We start from the raw sequence: 19519 nt of genomic DNA on the forward strand, positions 1-19519 counted from the left end.
ATCCATATGCCTGTTCAACTGATTACTCAGCCATTATTTACAACTAAAATATCACCTTAAATGCAGTAATGTATTATGGATATACAATTAATTTATTTCAAAACAACCATGTTTATTTAAAACATACCATACACAAAATATTGTACTCATGCGTAATTTGGGTTTCTCAGGCTGTGCCATTGTGTTATGGTGGAACTGGTAAAAGTGCTTAACAATGTACAATTCAGCACATCAATACACTCCAATACTTCCCCCTTAAGAGGAGTTAATAAAAATAAAAACAGTTTGAACAAACTCAAAACAACCTCTGGGGGAAGAATGTGTAAATTCACAAAGTTCCTCACACTTGAACCAAGATTCAATGATTTATTTGTTTTCCTAGACAAGGACTTGACTATAAAATAAGAACGATCGAGGGAAACAGGCTTTCAGATAAGAAATGAAGAGCATATGATTGATAAGACATTGGAGGATATACATGGAATCCTGCTTTAAATTAAAATAATCTCCATCCCAAAAAGCAATCCACATAATGGGATGTGCTGGCTGGTATAGAAGGATTAACCCAGGGATATTATTTCAATCTCTTGTCATATACAGAAAGCATCTTAAAAGCAGTCTATTGTACACTTGTACAAAGGGCCAGTCTTAAATCAGTGGATTTGGTTTCAAGAAATCTAAACCAAATAAGTTAGATTTGATTTCAAGACATGAATGCTTACTGTGAACAAAGGCAGATGGGTTATCCACTAGAAAACTCAATGCCATTCAGACGTCTGACGTGTAATATTTTATTGACAGTCGGTCATCTAGTCTTCAAGAAAAAAATATGAATTAATAGTCAATACTCAATGTAGCATTATATTATTTTAAAAAATCAATATGATTTTGTCGTCCAACAGACTATATGCATGTGAACATTGACACTTCTGAGGGCTAGAGTAAGTAGTATTTGGTGTTTTGGAGAACTGTCTAAAATAAATTAATGTATGGTTCTTTAAACAACAAGTAATACAATGGAACATAATCTTATATATGAAAGTATAACTATAAGGTGCTGAAATACCAACAGCACACCATTATGAATTATGCAAAGGAAAATGTCAAAGAAAACACTTTCTGCATCTGTGAATAAAACAACATATTGGTGCAGCACAAAGATTCAAACACTTAAAAAAATGATGATTAAGGTACTATCCCTATATCAACCAAGCCACATCCCTTGGATAGTGAGTCTAAAAGACAAGAGAGAAATGATTCAGGTGGAGTCTAGTGGACCACGCAAGCACGTGTACACGCACACACATTTGAAAATGTACTGGATTTTTACCCTTGGTATAACAAAAAAATTATTCTGCATACTTCCACTTTTAACAGTTAAAGGAACTTGGTGAACAATGCTTAAAACTTGACCTAGTAATGATTATGATTGAGCTTTATTTATGTCCGCCAATAAGATCACAGATAATTCAACCCAGGAAGTCCTTTCCATGAGCTGAACAAACCAGGCCAGTAGCGTAGGTCGAACATTTGGTTTGATTCATCTAAGCAAAATTCTTTCACTAAGTAGTTTAAGCCTTAAAATGAATGAAAATCAATAGCTCAGAGAATAATGAACACTATAATAATACATGTTTTAACAAGGTTGATTTTTCATCATCTGCACATGAACATAATGACAAAAAAACAAAAACACTGCAATTACATCCCTTTATTTAAAAAATGTGCTTTAGGATAGTTTGGGCTCGTCTGGTGCTGCTGTGTGGTAGTCGGTAGTGAGGAGCGAGATGGAAGGGTCCTCTTCAGGGTCCTGGTCCTGGGTGAAATACGAGTCCCCCTCCTGCTCCAGCAGAGTGGGGAGGTCCGCTCCGCCGTTCTCATTGGTCAATGGGTCAGTCAGTAGCATTGGCTGGGAGGTGTACTGGACCAGCTGCTTCCCTGCTTTAATCAACATAGAAAAACATGAGATTATGATCTCTGAAATATGAAAACACATGAGATTATGATCTCTGAAATATGAGAAAGAAGCATCATTAAATCTAATGACTGAGCATTGCATTATATAAAATCAAGGAAAGTTGGAATCACAGGGTTAAATTGACTATTGGAGAGGTCTTAACCCTCAACAGAGTGATACGCTTCCTGGAGTTAGTGTTGATAACTGGAGTTCATTGAGAGGGAGTATTTCTAACCCCATTAAGAGTAACCGGAGACAGCGAGAGATATCTATGGAGTATCCACAGCCCCTTTACACTTCTTTGGAGTACACTGCATGAAGTATTACATTTAAAGTGTTAATGTTTTTTCACTATGACATTTTAAGAGTTGATTCAACAGTGTTAATTTCCACAGTATGTAGTATGTATTATGTAGTATGAGTAGTATGTGCGGAGTATGATGGTTTTTAGGCAACCCGTCACATAGAAATGTGTTATACATCTGTCATTGTCATTGAAAGCAAGTCGGAAAAGCAGTAGACCATTTGCATGCTTCCTGTTCTTAAGTTAAGTTTTTCACATCCGAAGCTTTAAACAGCAGAAAATACAATATTTTGGGTTATTGAAAAGATACAGTATTTTACAGCAGTTTAAATGGTCCAATGTTGTGTCACAAACTTAAATTAGGCGAACGGTTTAGAATTTGGTCACCCTTTATTTGGATAATCATTCTGTAGATGCTCTACAGATGTTCATACTATCAACAAACTATCTGTTGATAAGCAACTGCTTGCTAAAGTTAGGGTTAGAATAAGAGTTTAGAATAACAGTTAAGGTTAGGGCTAAATTTAAGGTTAGGATAAAGGTTAAGGTTAGGAGATAGTTTAAATGTTACGGATAGTCTGTAGAGCATCTACGGATGGACTATCCAAATAAAGTATTACCTACAATTTTAAGCAACCAGGAAATGTTGGGAGCGTTTTCTACATGTTGAAAGAAGTGACAGAGGCCTCATTATCATATTTCCCAGCATGCTTTGTTGCAGGTAGATTCTTTTGAATTGTTTGTTTCAATATCTTTGTTTTGTACGTTGGTCGTTATTGATCTTATGGTATACAAAGATAAAAAACATAAATTTTTCTAAACTGACCCAATCTGTAAGTGATTGGATTTATTGCAACTGTTACTGAGATAGTTGTTCCCGTTTACATGATCTAAGCAGTCCTTTCAAATTACACCTTCCAGCCTGACTTTGACAGCCGGTTGTGGTTCATGTAAAGTTCCGATTGTTGGATGTCCTCCTTCTTGCTGGATTCCATAAGGAATTAGATGTCACGGTAATCGGTGGTAACCTTATCATTCATTCAAATAGCACAGTGGGAAATATGCAAATTAGGCTTTAGCCCCTACAGTGTTAAAAGTTAGTAAACTACTAAAGGGAAAATGTACTCCAACTAAGATGATTGAAATTCAAAACACAGAAAAATGTAAAATGGCTTGGTAGCCAATTAAAAACACAGAAATGTGTAAAACCATAGTAGTTTTGACTAAATGGGGGTGGGACCATATAAACCCCAAAATGGTGTTGAATTTGACACATGGGAGTTGAATTAACTCTTGCAATTTTACTGTGTAGTAGTATCAGTACACGGTCACTCCCATAAAAAATTACATAAAAGTTAAATTAATATTTACAAATATGCTAATAAAAATGCAGTCAGCATGATATACTGTATATTAGGAGCTTTTACCTGTGTAGTTGTCACTTCTCTCAGCCCCTTTGGGTGGATCTGATGAAAGCAAGTCCTGGATCTATAAAAACAGAGGGGTCCACAGTGTGAGACACTTTCGCTTATTTTATGAACGAAACAAAAGGAAGTAAACAGCTAAATACACAATCCCCTTGCCCTGCTACGGCAGCAGGTCTACATATCCATACCCTTTCCACCCCATCTCCCAAAGACTACCCTCTGGCAAATGGTTCAGGTCAATCACGACCAAAACCTCCCACCACCTGAACAGGTTCTTCCCCCGTGCCGTGGCCCTTACCAACCAGCCACCTTGTCCACAATGATCTTTTCATTCATGGGCTATGTCCTGTTTACTATTCCTCCACGGACTATGCACCCTGCACTTTCATATAACTGCACAGAATTTACACAATCCACATTGTATTGTATGTACACAATGAACACCAAGCTATCCCGCACCTGTCCTTTGCACCAAGCACATCCCGCATCTGCCCTTTGCGCTCTGCCACGGACAGACCCGTACATATATATTTCCCCTATTGCACATCATCCTGTAAACTGTTTTATTTATACATCTATACATGCACAACTCAATGTAACTTATACAGTTTATAGTGTAGTCTGTAGTTTTTAGCTTGGTGTTCATTGTGTACATAGAATGTGGATTGTGTAAATTCTGTGTCTAGATCGTATCCGTATAATCTGTTTATTTTCTGTCTGTATATTCTGTTTATTGTTGGAGCACCATTTCACCAAGTCACATTTCTGTACATGCACACATATTTGCCAAATAAATGTGATTCTGATTCTGTCTAACTTACAAAGTCAAGGCTCTCCAGGTCGAATTCAGAGCCAGGCAGGGAAGAACTGAAGAACTGAAAGACAAGTAGTGGAAGAAAATGTTATCCACTGGCGTTGTTCAGCAGAATCATATCAATAATAACAAGACATTCACAAGGAATAAGACAATATACATTTAGTGTACAAAACACTAATTACACCTTCCTAATATTGAGTTGCGCATCCCCCCCACCTTTTGCCCTCAGAACAGCCTCAATTCGTCGGGGTATGGACTCTACAAAGTGTCGATAGCGTTCTACAGGGATGCTGGTCCATGTTGACTCCAATGATTCCCACATTTGTGTCAAGTTGGCTGGATGTCCTTTGGGTGGTGGACCATTCTTGATACACATGGGAAACTGTTGAGCGTGAAAAACCCAACAGCGTTGCAGTTCTTGACACACTCAAACCGGTGCGCCTGGCACCTACTACCATACCCCGTTCAAAGGCACTTACAGTTGAAGTCGGAAGTTAACATACACTTAGGTTGGAGTCATTAAAACTCGTTTTTCAACCACTCCACAAATTTCTTGTTAGCAAACTATAGTTTTGGCAAGTCGGTTAGGACATCTACTTTGTGCACAACACAAGTCATTTTTCCAACAATTGTTTACAGACAGATTATTTCACTTATAATTCACTGTATCACAATTCCAGTGGGTCAGAAGTTTACATACACTAAGTTGACTGTGCCTTTAAACAGCTTGGAAAATTCCAGAAAATGATGTCATGGGCTTTAGAAGCTTCTGATAGGCTAATTGACATCATTTGAGTCAATTGGAGGTGTACCTGTGGATGTATTTCAAGGCCTACCTTCTAACTCAGTGCCTCTTTGCTTGACATCATGGGAAAATAAAAAAATCAGCCAAGACCTCAGAAAAATTATTGTAGACCTCCACAAGTCTGGTTCATCCTTGGGAGCAATTTCCAAATGTCTGAAGGTACCACCTTCATCTGTACAAACAATGGTACGCAAGTATAAACACCATGGGACCACGCAGCCGTCATACCGCTCAGGAAGGAGACACGTTCTGTCTCCTAGAGATGAACGTACTTTGGTGCGTAAAGTGCAAATCAATCCCAGAACAACAGCAAAGGACCTTGTGAAGATGCTGGAGGAAACAGGTACAAAATAATCTATATCCACAGTAAAACGAGTCCTATATCGACATAATCTGAAAGTCCGCTCAGCAAGGAAGAAGCCACTGCTCCAAAACCGCCATAAAAAAGCCAGACTACGGTTTGCAACTGCACATTGAGACAAATATAGTACTTTTTGGAGAAATGTCCTCTGGTCTGATGAAACAAAAATAGAACTGTTTGGCCATAATGACCATTGTTGTGTTTGGAGGAAAAAGGGGGTTGCTTGCAAGCCGAAGAACACCATCCCAACCGTGAAGAATGGGGGTGGCAGCATCATGCTGTGGGGGTGCTTTGCTGCAGGAGGGACTGGTGCACTTCACAAAATAGATGGCATCATGAGGAGGGAAAATTATGTGGATATATTGAAGCAACATCTCAAGACATCAGTCAGGAAGTTAAAGCTTGGTCGCAAATGGGTCATCCAAATGGACAATGACCCCAAGCATACTTCCAAAGTTGTGGCAAAATGGTTTAAGGACAACAAAGTCAAGGTATTGGAGTGGCCATCACAAAGCCCTGACCTCAATCCTATAGAGCATTTGTGGGCAGAACTGAAAAAGCGTGTGCGAGCAAGGAGGCCTACATACCTGACTCAGTTACACCAGCTCTGTCAGGAGGAATGGGCCAAAATTCACCCAACTTATTGAGGGAAGCTTGTGGAAGGCTACCCAAGTTGACCCAAGTTAATCAATTTAAAGGCAATACTACCAAATACTAATTTAGTGTATGTAAACTTCTGACCAACTGGGAATGTGATGAAAGAAATAAAAGCTGAAATAAACCATTCTCTCTACTATTATTCTGACATTTCACATTCTTAAAATAAAGTGGTGATCCTAACTGACCCTAAGACAGGGAATTTTTACTAGGATTAAATGTCAGGAATTGTGAAAAACTGAGTTTAAATTGTATTTATTTTACTTTATTTCACCTTTATTTAACCAGGTAAGCCAGTTGAGAACAAGTTCTCATTTACAACTGCGACCTGGCCAAGATAAAGCAAAGCAGTGTGATAAAAACAACAACACAGAGTTACATATGGGGTAAAACAAAACATAAAGTCAAAAATACAACAGAAAATATATATACAGAGTGTGCAACTGTAGCAAGTTATGGAGGTAAGGCAATAAATAGGCTATAGTGCAAAATAATTACAAGTAGTATTAACACTGGAATGATAGATGTGCAAGAGATGTGCAAATAGAGATACTGGGGTGAAAATGAGCAAAATAAATAACAATATGGGGATGAGGTAGTTGGGTGGGCTAATTTCAGATGGGCTGTGTACAGGTGCAGTGATCGGTAAGGTGCTCTGACAACTGATGCTTAAAGTTAGTGAGGGAGATAAGAGTCTCCAGCTTCAGAGATTTTTGCAATTCGTTCCAGTCATTGGCAGCAGAGAACTGGAAGGAATGGCGGCCAAAGGAGGTGTTGGCTTTGGGGATGACCAGTGAGATATACCTGCTGGAGCGCATACTACGGGTGGGTGTTGCTATGGTGACCAATGAGCTAAGATAAGGCAGGGATTTGCCTAGCAGTGATTTATAGATGGCCTGGAGCCAGCGGGTTTGGCGACGAATACGAATATGTAGTGAGGACCAGCCAACAAGAGCGTACAGGTCACAGTGGTGGGTAGTATATGGGGCTTTGGTGACAAAACAGATGGCACTGTGATAGACTACATCCAATTTGCTGAGTAGTGTTGGAGGCTATTTTGTAAATGACATCGCCGAAGTCAAGGATCTGTAGGATAGTCAGTTTTACGAGGGCATGTTTGGCAGCATGAGTGAATTAGGCTTTGTTGCGAAATAGGAAGCCGATTCTAGATTTAACTTTGGATTGGAGATGCTTAATATGAGTTTGGAAGGAGAGTTTACGGTCTAACCAGACACCTAGGTATTTGTAGCTGTCCACATACTCTAGGTCAGACTCGTCGAGAGTAGTGATTCTAGTCGGGTGGGCGGTTGAAGAGCATGCATTTAGTTTTACTAGTGTTTAAGAGCAGTTGGAGGCTACTGAAAGAGTGTTGTATGGCATTGAAGCTCGTTTGGAGGTTTGTTAACACAGTGTCTAATGAAGGGCCAGATGTATACAAAATGGTGTCGTCTGCGTAGAGGTGGATCTGAGAGTCACCAGCAGCAAGAGCGACATCATTGATATACACGGAGAAAAGAGTCGGCCCAAAAATTGAACCCTGTGGCACCCCCATCTGGCCATAGGTCCAGACAACAGGCCCTCCGATTTGACACATTGAACTCTATCTGAGAAGTAGTTGGTGAACCAGGCGAGGCAGTCATTTGAGAAACCAAGGCTATTTAGTCTGCCAATAAGAATGCGGTGGTTGACAGAGTCGAAAGCCTTGGCCAGGTCGATGAAGAGGGCTTCACAGTACTGTCTATTATCGGTCGCGGTTATAATATCGTTTAGGACCTTGAGCATGGCTGAGGTGCACGCATGACCAGCTCGGAAACCGGATTGCATAGCGGAGAAGGTACGGTGGGATTCGAAATGGTCGGTGATCTGTTTGTTAACTTGGCTTTCAAAAACTTTCGAAAGGCAGGGCAGGATGGATATAGGTCTGTAACAGTTTGGATCTAGAGTGTCACCCCCTTTGAAGAGGGGGATGACCGCGGCAGCTTTCCAATCTCTGGGGATCTCAGACGTTACGAAAGAGAGGTTGAACAGGCGAGTAATAGGGGTTGCGACAATTTCGGCAGCTAGTTTTAGAAAGAAAGGGTCCAGATTGTCTAGCCCAGATGATTTGTAGGGGTCCAGATTTTTCAGCTCTTTCAGAACATCAGCTGTCTGAATTTGTGTGAAGGAGAAGCGGGGGGGTGCAGAGCTGGTGGCCGGGGTAGTGGTATCCAGGTGGAAAGCATGGCCAGCCGTAGCAAAATGCTTGTTGAAATTCTCGATTATTGTAGATTTATCGGTGGTGATAGTGTTTCCTAGCCTCAGTGCAGTGGGCAGCTGGGAGTAGGTGCTCTTATTCTCCATGGACTTTACAGTGTCCCAAAACTTTTTGGAGTTAGTGCTACAGGATGCACATTTCTGTTTGAAAAAGCTAGCCTTTGCTTTCCTAACTGATTGTGTATATTGGTTCCTGACTTCCCTGAAAAGTTGCATATCGCGGGAGCTATTTGATGCTAATGCAGTACGCCACAGGATGTTTTTGTGCTGGTCAAGGGCAGTCAAGTCTGAGGAGAACCAGGGACTATATCTGTTCTTAGTTCTGTATTTTTTGAATAGGGCATGTTTATTTAAGATTGAGAGGAAATTACTTTTAAAGAACAACCAGGCATCCTCTACTGACGGAATGAGATCTATATCCATCCAGGATACCTGGGCCAGGTCAATTAGGAAGGCCTGCTCGCTAAAGTGTTTTAGGGAGCGTTTGACAGTGATGAGGGGTGGTCGTTTGACCGCGGACCCGTTACGGACGCAGGCAATAAGGCAGTGATCGCTGAGATCCTGGTTGAAGACAGCGGAGGTGTATTTAGAGGGTAAGTTAGTCAGGATGATATCTATGAGGGTACCCATGTTTATGGATTTAGGGTTGTACCTGGTAGGTTCGTTGAAAATTTGTGTGAGATTGAGGGCATCTAGTTTGGATTGTAGGATGGCCGGGGTGTTAAGCATATCCCAATTTAGGTCACCAAGCAGTACGAACTCTGAGGATAAATGGGGGGGCAATCAATTCACATATGGTATCCAGGGCACAGCTGGGGGCTGTGTATTTGGCTAAGGTGTATGTAAACTTCCGACTTCAACTGTACATCTATTGTCTTGCCCATTCACCATCTGAATGGTACACATACACAATCCATATCTCAATTGTCTCAAGGCTTAAAAATCCTTCTTTAACCTGTCTCCTCCCCTTCATCTACACTGATTGAAGTGGATTTAACAAGTGACATCAATAAGAGATCACAGCTTTCACCTGGATTCACCTGGTCAGTCTATGTCAGAGAAACATCCTAATGTTTTGTAAAACCAGTGTACACAAACCATAAACTTTTTTTAGTTTCATTTTTCCATCTGTGTAGTCACGGTCACCTCACAAAAAACAAAGCCACAGTCCCTTTAAAACACACCCTGTCACCTAGAAATGCAGTGACAAACCTCACTGCACATTCTTATTTGACCAGTCAGTGTCCCACACAGCAAATGCTGGTTGTTGGGACAGAAAAACATAGCCTGAAGTCAATCTGTCACAAATAGATCTGGGATCAGGCTATGAATAAGGCACAACTTACTTCAAAGAGGGGTGAGGACTCGAAATTGATGGACTGCGCGTTTAGGATAGTCTGGAGGTTTTCCAGGCCATTGTCGATGCTGTCCAAATGGTCACTCAGCTCACTCCTACACCAAAAAACAAAACATGGTTAATATTTATACGTCTCTGAAGATCTGCCTGACTAAACACACGCATTAAAGCAAATGAGCCGTTTAAAACGAATGGTAGTAAAATCACCCAACACAACTCATTTGATATGAGCAACAGAAGCTATTGGAACAGCGCAGAGTGGGCCACACAATCACCGAGTTGTGAGCCTAATCCCCAGAACCTGGAATAGTCTGCCTTTCGCCTACAGTTCACTGGGCCTGCCACATTAAAACCCACTCACAGAATGATTGACCTTTGACCTAAATGGAGGGTAGCCTTCAGGGTTGAGGGGTATGCAGTTAGATAAACATTTGGACAAAACATGCAGAATCAGCTGTTTTTTCAAGCCTGTGTGTGTTCAAAACATTATCAATAATCAACAATGATGCTCTCAGTTGGTGCCAAATACTGAGAACTATCAAATACTGAGAAGCACTATCCTTTTGTAGACCAAGAGTACAGGTTGTCACATCCACGGATAGGGTAAATTATACGCAATAATGACTGATCTAATATATTTACTCAATATAGACACACAAATCACTTTGTTCATTTCTCTGATTACACACGGGCTTGACAGTTAGTTTTCTGGGCTTGTTGCTGGTGGCAATGTCAGGTACAGGCAGCAGCGTCAATCAAGAGTTCTGGGGGAGGACAACACAACAGGGTTTGTGGGCCAACTGAAATGCTAACCCTGGGTGAGGTCTGAGGTGTAGAGATGAGGAGGGGCTGGGGAAGAGGCGAGAGACCTCTGACATCTGTGTAGAACTGAAAAGATAGAAGCACAACAGCTGGAGAGAGAGGAGATCAGAGCACTACTACACACTGCACCCCATAGGTCGATTACAGCCCAGGGATGGGGATCACATGGGCTACTCTGCTTCTCATTGGCTGAAAATAAGAATAAGGGCAGAGAGGAAGAGGCGAAGCAAGAGGTTTCCACTCTTGCCAAAATCTGTCCAAAATAAGCTCAATGTGTTTCTATGGGCTTATTTTGGACCTAGGTTTGACGACGACTCCCATTGTTAGGGCGGAGACATGAGCATCTCGTCATTATATACAGATCTCTGATAAGGGGCATCGGGACCACAGGAAGAGGGACGTTGACTGGCTGCTGGTTTAAAAAGGAATTAAGCCACAACATACAGTGCATTCAGAAAGTATTTACACTCCTTTACTTTTTCAAAATGTTGTTGTTACAGCCTGAATTTAAAATTGATTACATTTAGATTTTGTGTCACTGATCTTCACAAAATACCCCATAATGTCAAAGTGGAATTTTGTTTGTAGAACGTTTACAAAATTAATTAAAAAATGAAAAGCTGAAAAGTATTCAACCCCTTTGTTATGGCAAGCCTAAATAAGTTCAGGAGTAAAAATGTGCTTAAGAAATCACACAATATGTTGCATGGACTCATTATGTGTTCAATCATAGTGGTTAAGATGATTTTTGAATGACTACCTCATCTCTGTACCCCACACTGTAAGGTCCCTCAATCGAGCAGTTCATTTCAAACACAGATTCAACCAAAAAGACCAGGGAGTTTTTTTTCAAAGCCTCGCAAAGAAGGGCACTGATTGGTAGATGTGTAAACACACTGAATATCCCTTTGAGCATGGTGAAGTTCTTAATTAGGCTTTGGTAGGTGTATCAATACACCCAGTCACTACAAAGATACCGGCGTCCTTCCTAATTTAGTTGACGGAGAGGAAGGAAACTGCTCAGGGATTTCACCATGAGGCCAATGGTGATTTTAAAACATCTAGAGTTTGATGGTTGTGATGAGAAATGGATCAACAACATTGTAGTTACGCCACAATACTAACCTAAATGACAGAGTGAAAAGAAGGAAGCCTGTACAGAATACAAATATTCCAAAACATGCATCCTGTTTGCAACAAGGCACTTAAGTAATACTGCAAATAATGTGGCAAAGAAATGAACTTTATGTCCTGAATACAAAGCGTTATGTTTGTGAAAAACCCAACACATCACTGAGTACCACTCTTCATATTTTCAAGCATTCTGGTACCTGCATCATGCTATGGGTATGCTTGTCATCGGCAAGGATTATGGAGTTTTTTTTTGGATAAAAAGAAATGGAATACAGCTAAGCACAGGCAACATCCTAGAGGAAAACCTGGTTCAGTCTGATTTCCAACAGACACTGGGAGACAAGTTCACTTTTCTGCACGACAACCTAAAACACAAGGCCAAATATACACAGGAGTTACTTAACAAGACAACATTGAATGTTCCCGAGTGGCCTAGTTACAGTTCTGACAAAAATTGCCTTAAAATCTATGGCAAGACTTAAAAATAGCTTTCTAGCAATGATCAACAACCAATTTGACAGTGCTTGAAGAATTCAAAAAATAATAATGGGCAAATATTGTACAATCCAGGTGTGGAAAGCTCTTAAAGACTTACCTAAAAATACTCACAGCTTTAAATCGCTGCCAAAGGTGATTCTAACATGTTTTTTCTCAGGGGGGTGTATACTTTTCTAATCAAGCTATATTAGTGTTTTATTTTTCATTAATCTTCAATAAATGTTTGAATTTTTTCTTCCACTTTGACAAGAGTATTTTGTGTAGATCGTTGACAATTAAATCAATTTTAATCCCCCTTTGTAACACAACAAAATATGGAAAAAGTAAAGGGGTGTGAATACTTTCTGAAGGCACTGTATGTAACGTACAGTCTAGGTTCCATATATTCTATCAGAGTAAGATTTCTAGAAAATAAATACATTTAACTAATCTCAACAGTGACACAGAAGTCAATGACTGAGACAACATCAAGAAAGGAAAAAATAAAAATATGTAAAAAAAAATTGAAAACTGCATTTCTCTGTCTGATGTATTGCAAGCCCATAAATCTATTTCAATAAATCTATGCATCTGAAGTACAGTAGATTAAGATTTACAGTATGCATTAGTTTGATTAAATGGCAAGTAACTTTTTATGTACAGTTAGTAGCAACAGCCAGGATCCTAAAACTAAAAAGCCAAGATAAAATGCAACAAATCAACAGAACTATGTCTAAAACGCCAACGAATCCATGTTTGGTTTAAAATAATTAGCCTTTGAAGTGTATACTTAGCAAAACTAGAGACAGGCCAGTGGGTTGTTTATGTAGAGCCTGTTGAATGATGGTGCGTATTAAACTAGCATAAAGCGCTAACGGCTGTCTAAACTGTACATCAGTGGATGAGCTGCTTTGAAATCACTAGCACATCCTCTTGATGCAATGTGATGTGATACACACAGAGATGGTGGAGTATGGGGAGAAGCATAGGGCAATAGGCTAGCTGCAGACATCCACTGACATAGGACGACTGATTATCAACGCAATGAAAGGCTTGTGTGATGCAAGTGGATCTTAAGCTATGGAAACACTGTGATGATGAACAGTGAAAAGCAGTGGGTGGCCTTCATATCGCTTGCTGTCGCCGCGGTGTGTTATAGCCACTTAGATTTACAAGGAATCCTTTAAGGAGACGTGAACAAATGAACACTTGAGTGTAGAAGGGGAGAATTAGGCTCATATCTGTTGACCTGTGCTAGGTGGGAGGGTCTGAGGGACAGACTGGCAGCGGGACGTCATCTGGGGATCACTCACTTGTCTAGACAGGCGAGGCTGAGACACTTCTGCTCCGTAGGGGTCGCTGGGGCGGGGGGCGCGTTAGGCTCATTGCTCTCCTGCAGGATGGAGTTGATGAAGGTGATGGGGGACAGGGGCGTGTCTACCTGGACTCCTGCCCCCCCGATTACAGCCTCGGCCAGACACACCTCCTCCAACACAGGACTGGACGGCTCCTCCTTTATGTGAACCAATGGGCTCGTGCTGAAGACAGGAAGAGAAATGGGGTCATTTTGTTAATTCATGGATAGTTGGTATGGGGTCAGGAGTTGTTCCTGAATCCTGACCACCTGACTTGCCTAGGAAAAACCTTAGTTGAGGGTTCCTCAACTGCCGACCCGCGGGTGATTTTTTGACCAAATCAGCTCAAAGTGATTTTAATTTTGGAAATCGGTTCCAAAGTATTCCCACGGAAAATAGAGAGATATGACTTCTTCTTGCTGTCAATTTACAGTCTTCAAATTAATTGTAATTATGTTTCTGCCCCCTGACCATCCGCTCAAGAGAAAATCTAGTTGATGATGCCTTAGTTGCTAGAGGATTTCTTGGTCAGGTCATGTGGTCAGGAAAGAAAAGTAGATTTTTTAAATAAAAAAACAAAACACATTTAACAGTTGAAACCTAACCTTTCCTCTATCCACTCATTGGTGACCTCCACAGGGCTGGCCTGTGCCAGGTCGGTGACGTCAGAGATTATGGGGCCGTTGTTAAGAGACGGCTCCGCCGTGAAGAGACCGGTACTGGTGAATGGTGCGCCCGAGGCCTGGGAAGATGACACACATTCACATGCATACTAAAGCTGCCCTGACATCCTAACAAGATCATTTTTTTGTTTGTACTTTTACCCCTTTTTTCTCCCCAATTTCGTGATATCACATTGGTAGTTACAGTCTTGTCCCATCGCTGCAACTCCCATACGGGAGAGGCGAAGGTCGAGAGCCATGCGTCCTCCGAAACACGACCCTGCCAAGCCGCACTGCTTCTTGACACACTGCTTGCTTAACCCGGAAGCCAGCAGCACCAATGTGTTGGAGGAAACACCGTACAGCTGGTGACCGAAGTCAGCGTGGAGGCCCCCAGCCGCCACAAGGAGTCGCTAGAGCGCGATGGGACAAGGACATCCTGGCCGGCCAAACCCTCCCCTAACCCGTACGACGCTGGGCCAATTGTGCGCCGCCTCATGAGTCTCCCGGTCATGGCCTGGGATCGAACACGGGTCTGTAGATACGCCTCTAGCACTGCGATGCAGTGCCTTAGACCGCTGCACCACTCGGGAGGCCCTCTAACAAGATCAGTTGCGTAACACAGGCTCAATAACATTACACCTTTCTTAGTGGCGCTCCAGCGACCACACCTCTGAATATACTAGCTAACCTCTGTCTGGTTAAGAGACCAATAAACTTAAAAAGTGTCCTCATGTCTGAGATATGAATTAGCCATCTGTGATAATATTGATGAAGTCTTTTCTGGAGAATGTCACATTTCTGTGCACTTACCTCACTAGCCTACATCAAAACATGCCTTACAAATCAAGTTCTCCATATCATAACTCAATTGTAAAGTACAGCTGTAAGCATCAACATCAACTGTGAATTCACTCAGCCTGAGTTCCACTTCTACCACAGGGAGGTGCCAAGCTTGGCTAGGTTCCCGGTGATGCTGAACTCACAGAGATAGCAGGCGAGCCCTGCAGCGAGGCCTGAAGGTGTTCCAGAGAGTACTGCCTGCTGAACTTGGGCAAGGAGTGGGCGGAGCTGCTGTCATTCAGCATCAGGGGACTTTAGTAGTTCCATAGAGAGGAGACAGAAGACGAGTCAAACACACACAACCCTTTACTGGTTCACTATTTGATTGAATGTGTGGTAGCTATCCAAAATACTTGCATCTTTCTCTTCATCCCCAGGACTCTGTTGGACTGCACCAGGGTCACTAGGAACTGGATGAGCTGTGGGAGACAGACACAGTTAGCAGTATAGCAGGACAATATTGGCAAATTTCAACATAAATTGACTGAATTACCACGATAACAATAAATAGAACTATAAATGTATAACATTAATGTGCACCGTTAGCCTACCTTTGCATATTGCCGTACATCTACTAATACTTTGAATGCTTTAACTATCAATTGAACCGTTAGCAATAGCCCATATTATCAGACTTATTTAATTAAAAAATTCAAATTTCTGTAGTATACATTTCTCTAGCTACTTATTATCGATATCAGTTAAATGTCCTCGATAAATGGTTGGTATGGTCTGTGTCAATGTTCGGTTTATCGTCCCAGCTCAAGTTAGCAGGAGATGATTGGCTGATTTATTAGACAATTAAAATGATACATATACACCCAGACACCAATGCAATGTCATCACAGGGTTTTTTCTGGATCAAAAAGGTGGGGCAATTTTTTTCGGACCCCCCATCTTGGAGGTTTAGAGAAGTTTTTGCCATTTTTAAGCCAACTTCCTGCAATTCTACAAATTTCTCCATGAGGCTGAGAGAAATCTTTGTAGTTTTAAAGCGAATTTCCTGCAATTCTATGCATTTTGCCATGGCTAATGCTGTGGTCTTTTGCTCAAACATAATTTCAAATTCATTGTTTAAAAAATTCCAAATTCTCCTTGACAGTCTAGCTTTTATTTTGGTGATTGTATGTTCTCAAAGATGATATTATCAAAAAATATATAGCTCCATTATAATTTCTACATACTTTATATACATATACAGTACCAGTAAAAGTTTGGACACACCTACTCATTCCAGAGTTTCTTATCGTAGAATAATAGTGAAGACATCAAAACTATGAAATAACACATATGGAATCATGTAGTAACCAAAAAAGTGTTAAACTCAATCACTCTTTGAGATTCTTCAAATAGCCACCCTTTGCCTTGACGACAGCTTTGCCACTCTTGGCATTCTCTCAACCAGCTTCATGAGGTAGTCATCTGGAATGCATTTCAATTAACAGGTGTGCCTTCTTTTCCAACAGTCTTGAAGGAGTTCCCACATATGCTTAGCACTTGTTGGCTGCTTTTCCTTCACTCTGCGGTCTGACTCATCCCAAAACATCTGAATTTGGTTGAGGTCAGGGGATTGCGGAGGCCAGGTCATCTGATGCAGCACTCCATCACTCTGCTTCTTGGTAAAATAGCCCTTACACAGCCTGGAGGTGTGTTGGGTCATTGTCCTGTTGAAAAACAAATGATAGTCCCACTAAGAGCAAACCAGATGGGATGGCGTATTGCTGCAAAATGCTGTGGTAGTCATGCTGATTAAGTGTGCCTTGAATTCTAAATAAATCACAGACAGTGTCACCAGCAAAGCCCCCCACATCATAACACCTCCTCCTCCATGCTTTACGGTGGGAATTTGGACTCCAGACCAAAGGTCTAACGTCAATTGCTCGTGTTTCATGGCCCAAGCAGGTCTCGTCTTATTGGTGTCCTTTAGTAGTGGTTTCTTTGCAGCAATTCGACCATGAAGGCCTGATTCCCTCTGAACAGTTGATGTTGAGATGTGTCTGTGACTTGAACTCTGTGAAGCATTTATTTGGGCTGCAATTTCTGAGGCTGGTAACTCTAATGAACTTATCCTCTGCAGCAGAGGTAACTCTTGGTCTTCCATTTCTGTGGCGGTCCTCATGAGAGCCAGTTTCGTCATTTCGCTTGAAGGTTTTTGAGACTGCACTTGAAGAAACTTTCAAAGTTCTTGAAATGTTCAGTATTGACTGACCTTCATGTCTTAAAGTAATGGACAGTCATTTCTCTTTGCTTATTTGAGCTGTTCTTGCCATAAATAGGGCTATCTGAAGAATCTCAAATATAAAATATATTCTGATTTGTTTAACACTTTTTTGGTTACTACATATGTGTTATTTCATAGTTTTGATGTCTTCACTATTATTCTACAATGTAGAAAATAGTAAAAATAAAGAAAAACCCTTGAATGAGTAGGTGTGTCCAAACTCTTGAATGGTAGTGTGTATATATATATATATATTTATTCTTCACTGTTTGGAGGTTATAACAGACTTTATATGGTCAAATAAAATTTATAGAATAAAAGGAAAGACTTCCTGAGTCTGACGGTGGTTTTAGCAGATTTGGAATTGTATCAACTCGCTACCCAAGGCTTTTACTTGCGACATGTAGTTAAACGCACTAAAGAGGAACAATGGGTACATATTGAAGATGCGGATGCTCATCCCAATAATATTGTTACATGTCTATTTTCAAAGGATAAAGCTAAGAACATTAACAACTTCATAGTTAAAACACCTATAACAATATAGACGAAAATGAAATGTATTCTACAAGAACCAATATCACTTACTAAAAACACAACCTTATGGAACAATCCTTGGATAGCTTTTCAGAATTCAGCAATAAATTGTTCTACATGGAAAACTACAGTGCCTTACAAAAGTATTCATCACCCGTGGCGTTTTTCCTATTTTGTTGAATTACAACCTGTAATTTTTTTAATCAATTTTTATTTGGATTTCATGTAATGGACATAAACAAAATAGTCCAAATTGGTGAACCTGAAATTAAAAAAATAAATAACGAAAGGTGGTGCGTGCATATGTATTCACCCCCTTTGCTATGATGCCCCTAAATAATATCTGGTGCAACCAATTACCTTCAGAAGTCACATAATTAGTTAGTTAAATAAAATCCACCTGTGTGCAATCTAAGTGTCACATGATCTCAATATATATACACTTGTTCTGAAAGGCCCCAGAGTTTGCAACACCACTAAGCAAGGTGCACCACCAAGCAAGTGGCACCATGAAGACCAAGGAGCTCTCCAAACAGGTCAGGGACAAAGTTGTGGAGAAGTACAGATCAGGGTTGGGTTATAAAAAAATATCCGAAACTTTGTACATCCCACGGAGCACCATTAAATCCATTATAAAAAAATTGAAATAATATGGCACCACAACAAACCTGCCAAGAGAGGACCGCCCACCAAAACTCACAGCCAAGGCAAGGAGGGCATTAATCAGAGGCAACAAAGATACCAAAGATAACCCTGAAGGAGCTGCAAAGCTCCACAGCGGAGATTGGAGTATCTGTCCATAGAACCACTTTAAGCCGTACACTCCACAGAGCTGGGCTTTACAGAAGAGGGGCCAGAAAAAAACCATTGCTTAAAGAAAAAAATAAGCAAACACGTTTGGTGTTCGCCAAAAGGCATGTGGGAGACTCCCCAAACATATGGAAGAAGGTACTCTGGTCAGATGAGACTAAAATTGAGCTTTTTGGCCATCAAGGAAAACTCTGTCTGGTGCAAACCCAACACCTCTCATCACTCCGAGAACACCATCCCCACAGTGAAGCATGGTGGTGGCAGCATCATGCTGTGGGGATGTTTATCATCAGCAGGGACTGGGAAACTGGTCAGAATTGAAGGAATGATGGATGGTGCTAAATACAGGGAAATTCTTGAGGGAAACCTGTTTCAGTCTTCCAGAGATTTGAGACTGGGACGGAGGTTCACCTTCCAGCAGGACAATGACCCTAATCATACTGCTAAAGCAACACTTGAGTGGTTTAAGGGGAAACATTTAAATGTCTTGGAATGGCCTAGTCAAAGCCCAGAGATTTTTACAATTGAGAATCTGTGCTATGACTTAAAGATTGCTGTACACCAGCAGAACCCATCCAACTTGAAGGAGCTGGAGCAGTTCTGCCTTAAAGAATGGGCAAAAATCACAGTGGCTAGATGTGCCAAGCTTATAGAGACATACCCCGAAAGACTTGCAGCTGTAATTGCTGAAAAAGGTGGGGGGGGGGGTGAATAGTTATG

The 19519-nt window shown here is 41.0% G+C and overlaps 1 protein-coding gene across 3 annotated transcripts in view; it reads right to left on the reverse strand.

Moving 5' to 3' along the window:
• Positions 1-91: 91 nt before the first annotated feature.
• Positions 92-19519, reverse strand: part of hsf1 (heat shock transcription factor 1) — a 39283-nt gene continuing 19855 nt past the window's right edge. The window contains exons 6-14 of one of the 3 annotated variants that reach the window (XM_041883531.2): positions 15589-15650; positions 15375-15483; positions 14332-14468; positions 13685-13909; positions 10752-10826; positions 9928-10033; positions 4510-4563; positions 3689-3749; positions 92-1938 (exon numbers count right to left, since the gene is read on the reverse strand). In XM_041883531.2, coding sequence (XP_041739465.1) covers positions 1730-1938; positions 3689-3749; positions 4510-4563; positions 9928-10033; positions 10752-10826; positions 13685-13909; positions 14332-14468; positions 15375-15483; positions 15589-15650 — 1038 coding nt within the window. In that variant the 3' untranslated portion in view covers positions 92-1729. Of the gene's footprint in view, positions 1942-3688; positions 3750-4509; positions 4564-9927; positions 10034-10751; positions 10827-13684; positions 13910-14331; positions 14469-15374; positions 15484-15588; positions 15651-19519 lie in introns of all 3 variants that reach the window. The other 2 variants (XM_041883530.2, XM_041883532.2) reach the window with 2 other exon arrangements.

This window comes from Coregonus clupeaformis, chromosome 8, assembly GCF_020615455.1.
Source record: "Coregonus clupeaformis isolate EN_2021a chromosome 8, ASM2061545v1, whole genome shotgun sequence".
Taxonomy (NCBI): domain Eukaryota; kingdom Metazoa; phylum Chordata; class Actinopteri; order Salmoniformes; family Salmonidae; genus Coregonus; species Coregonus clupeaformis.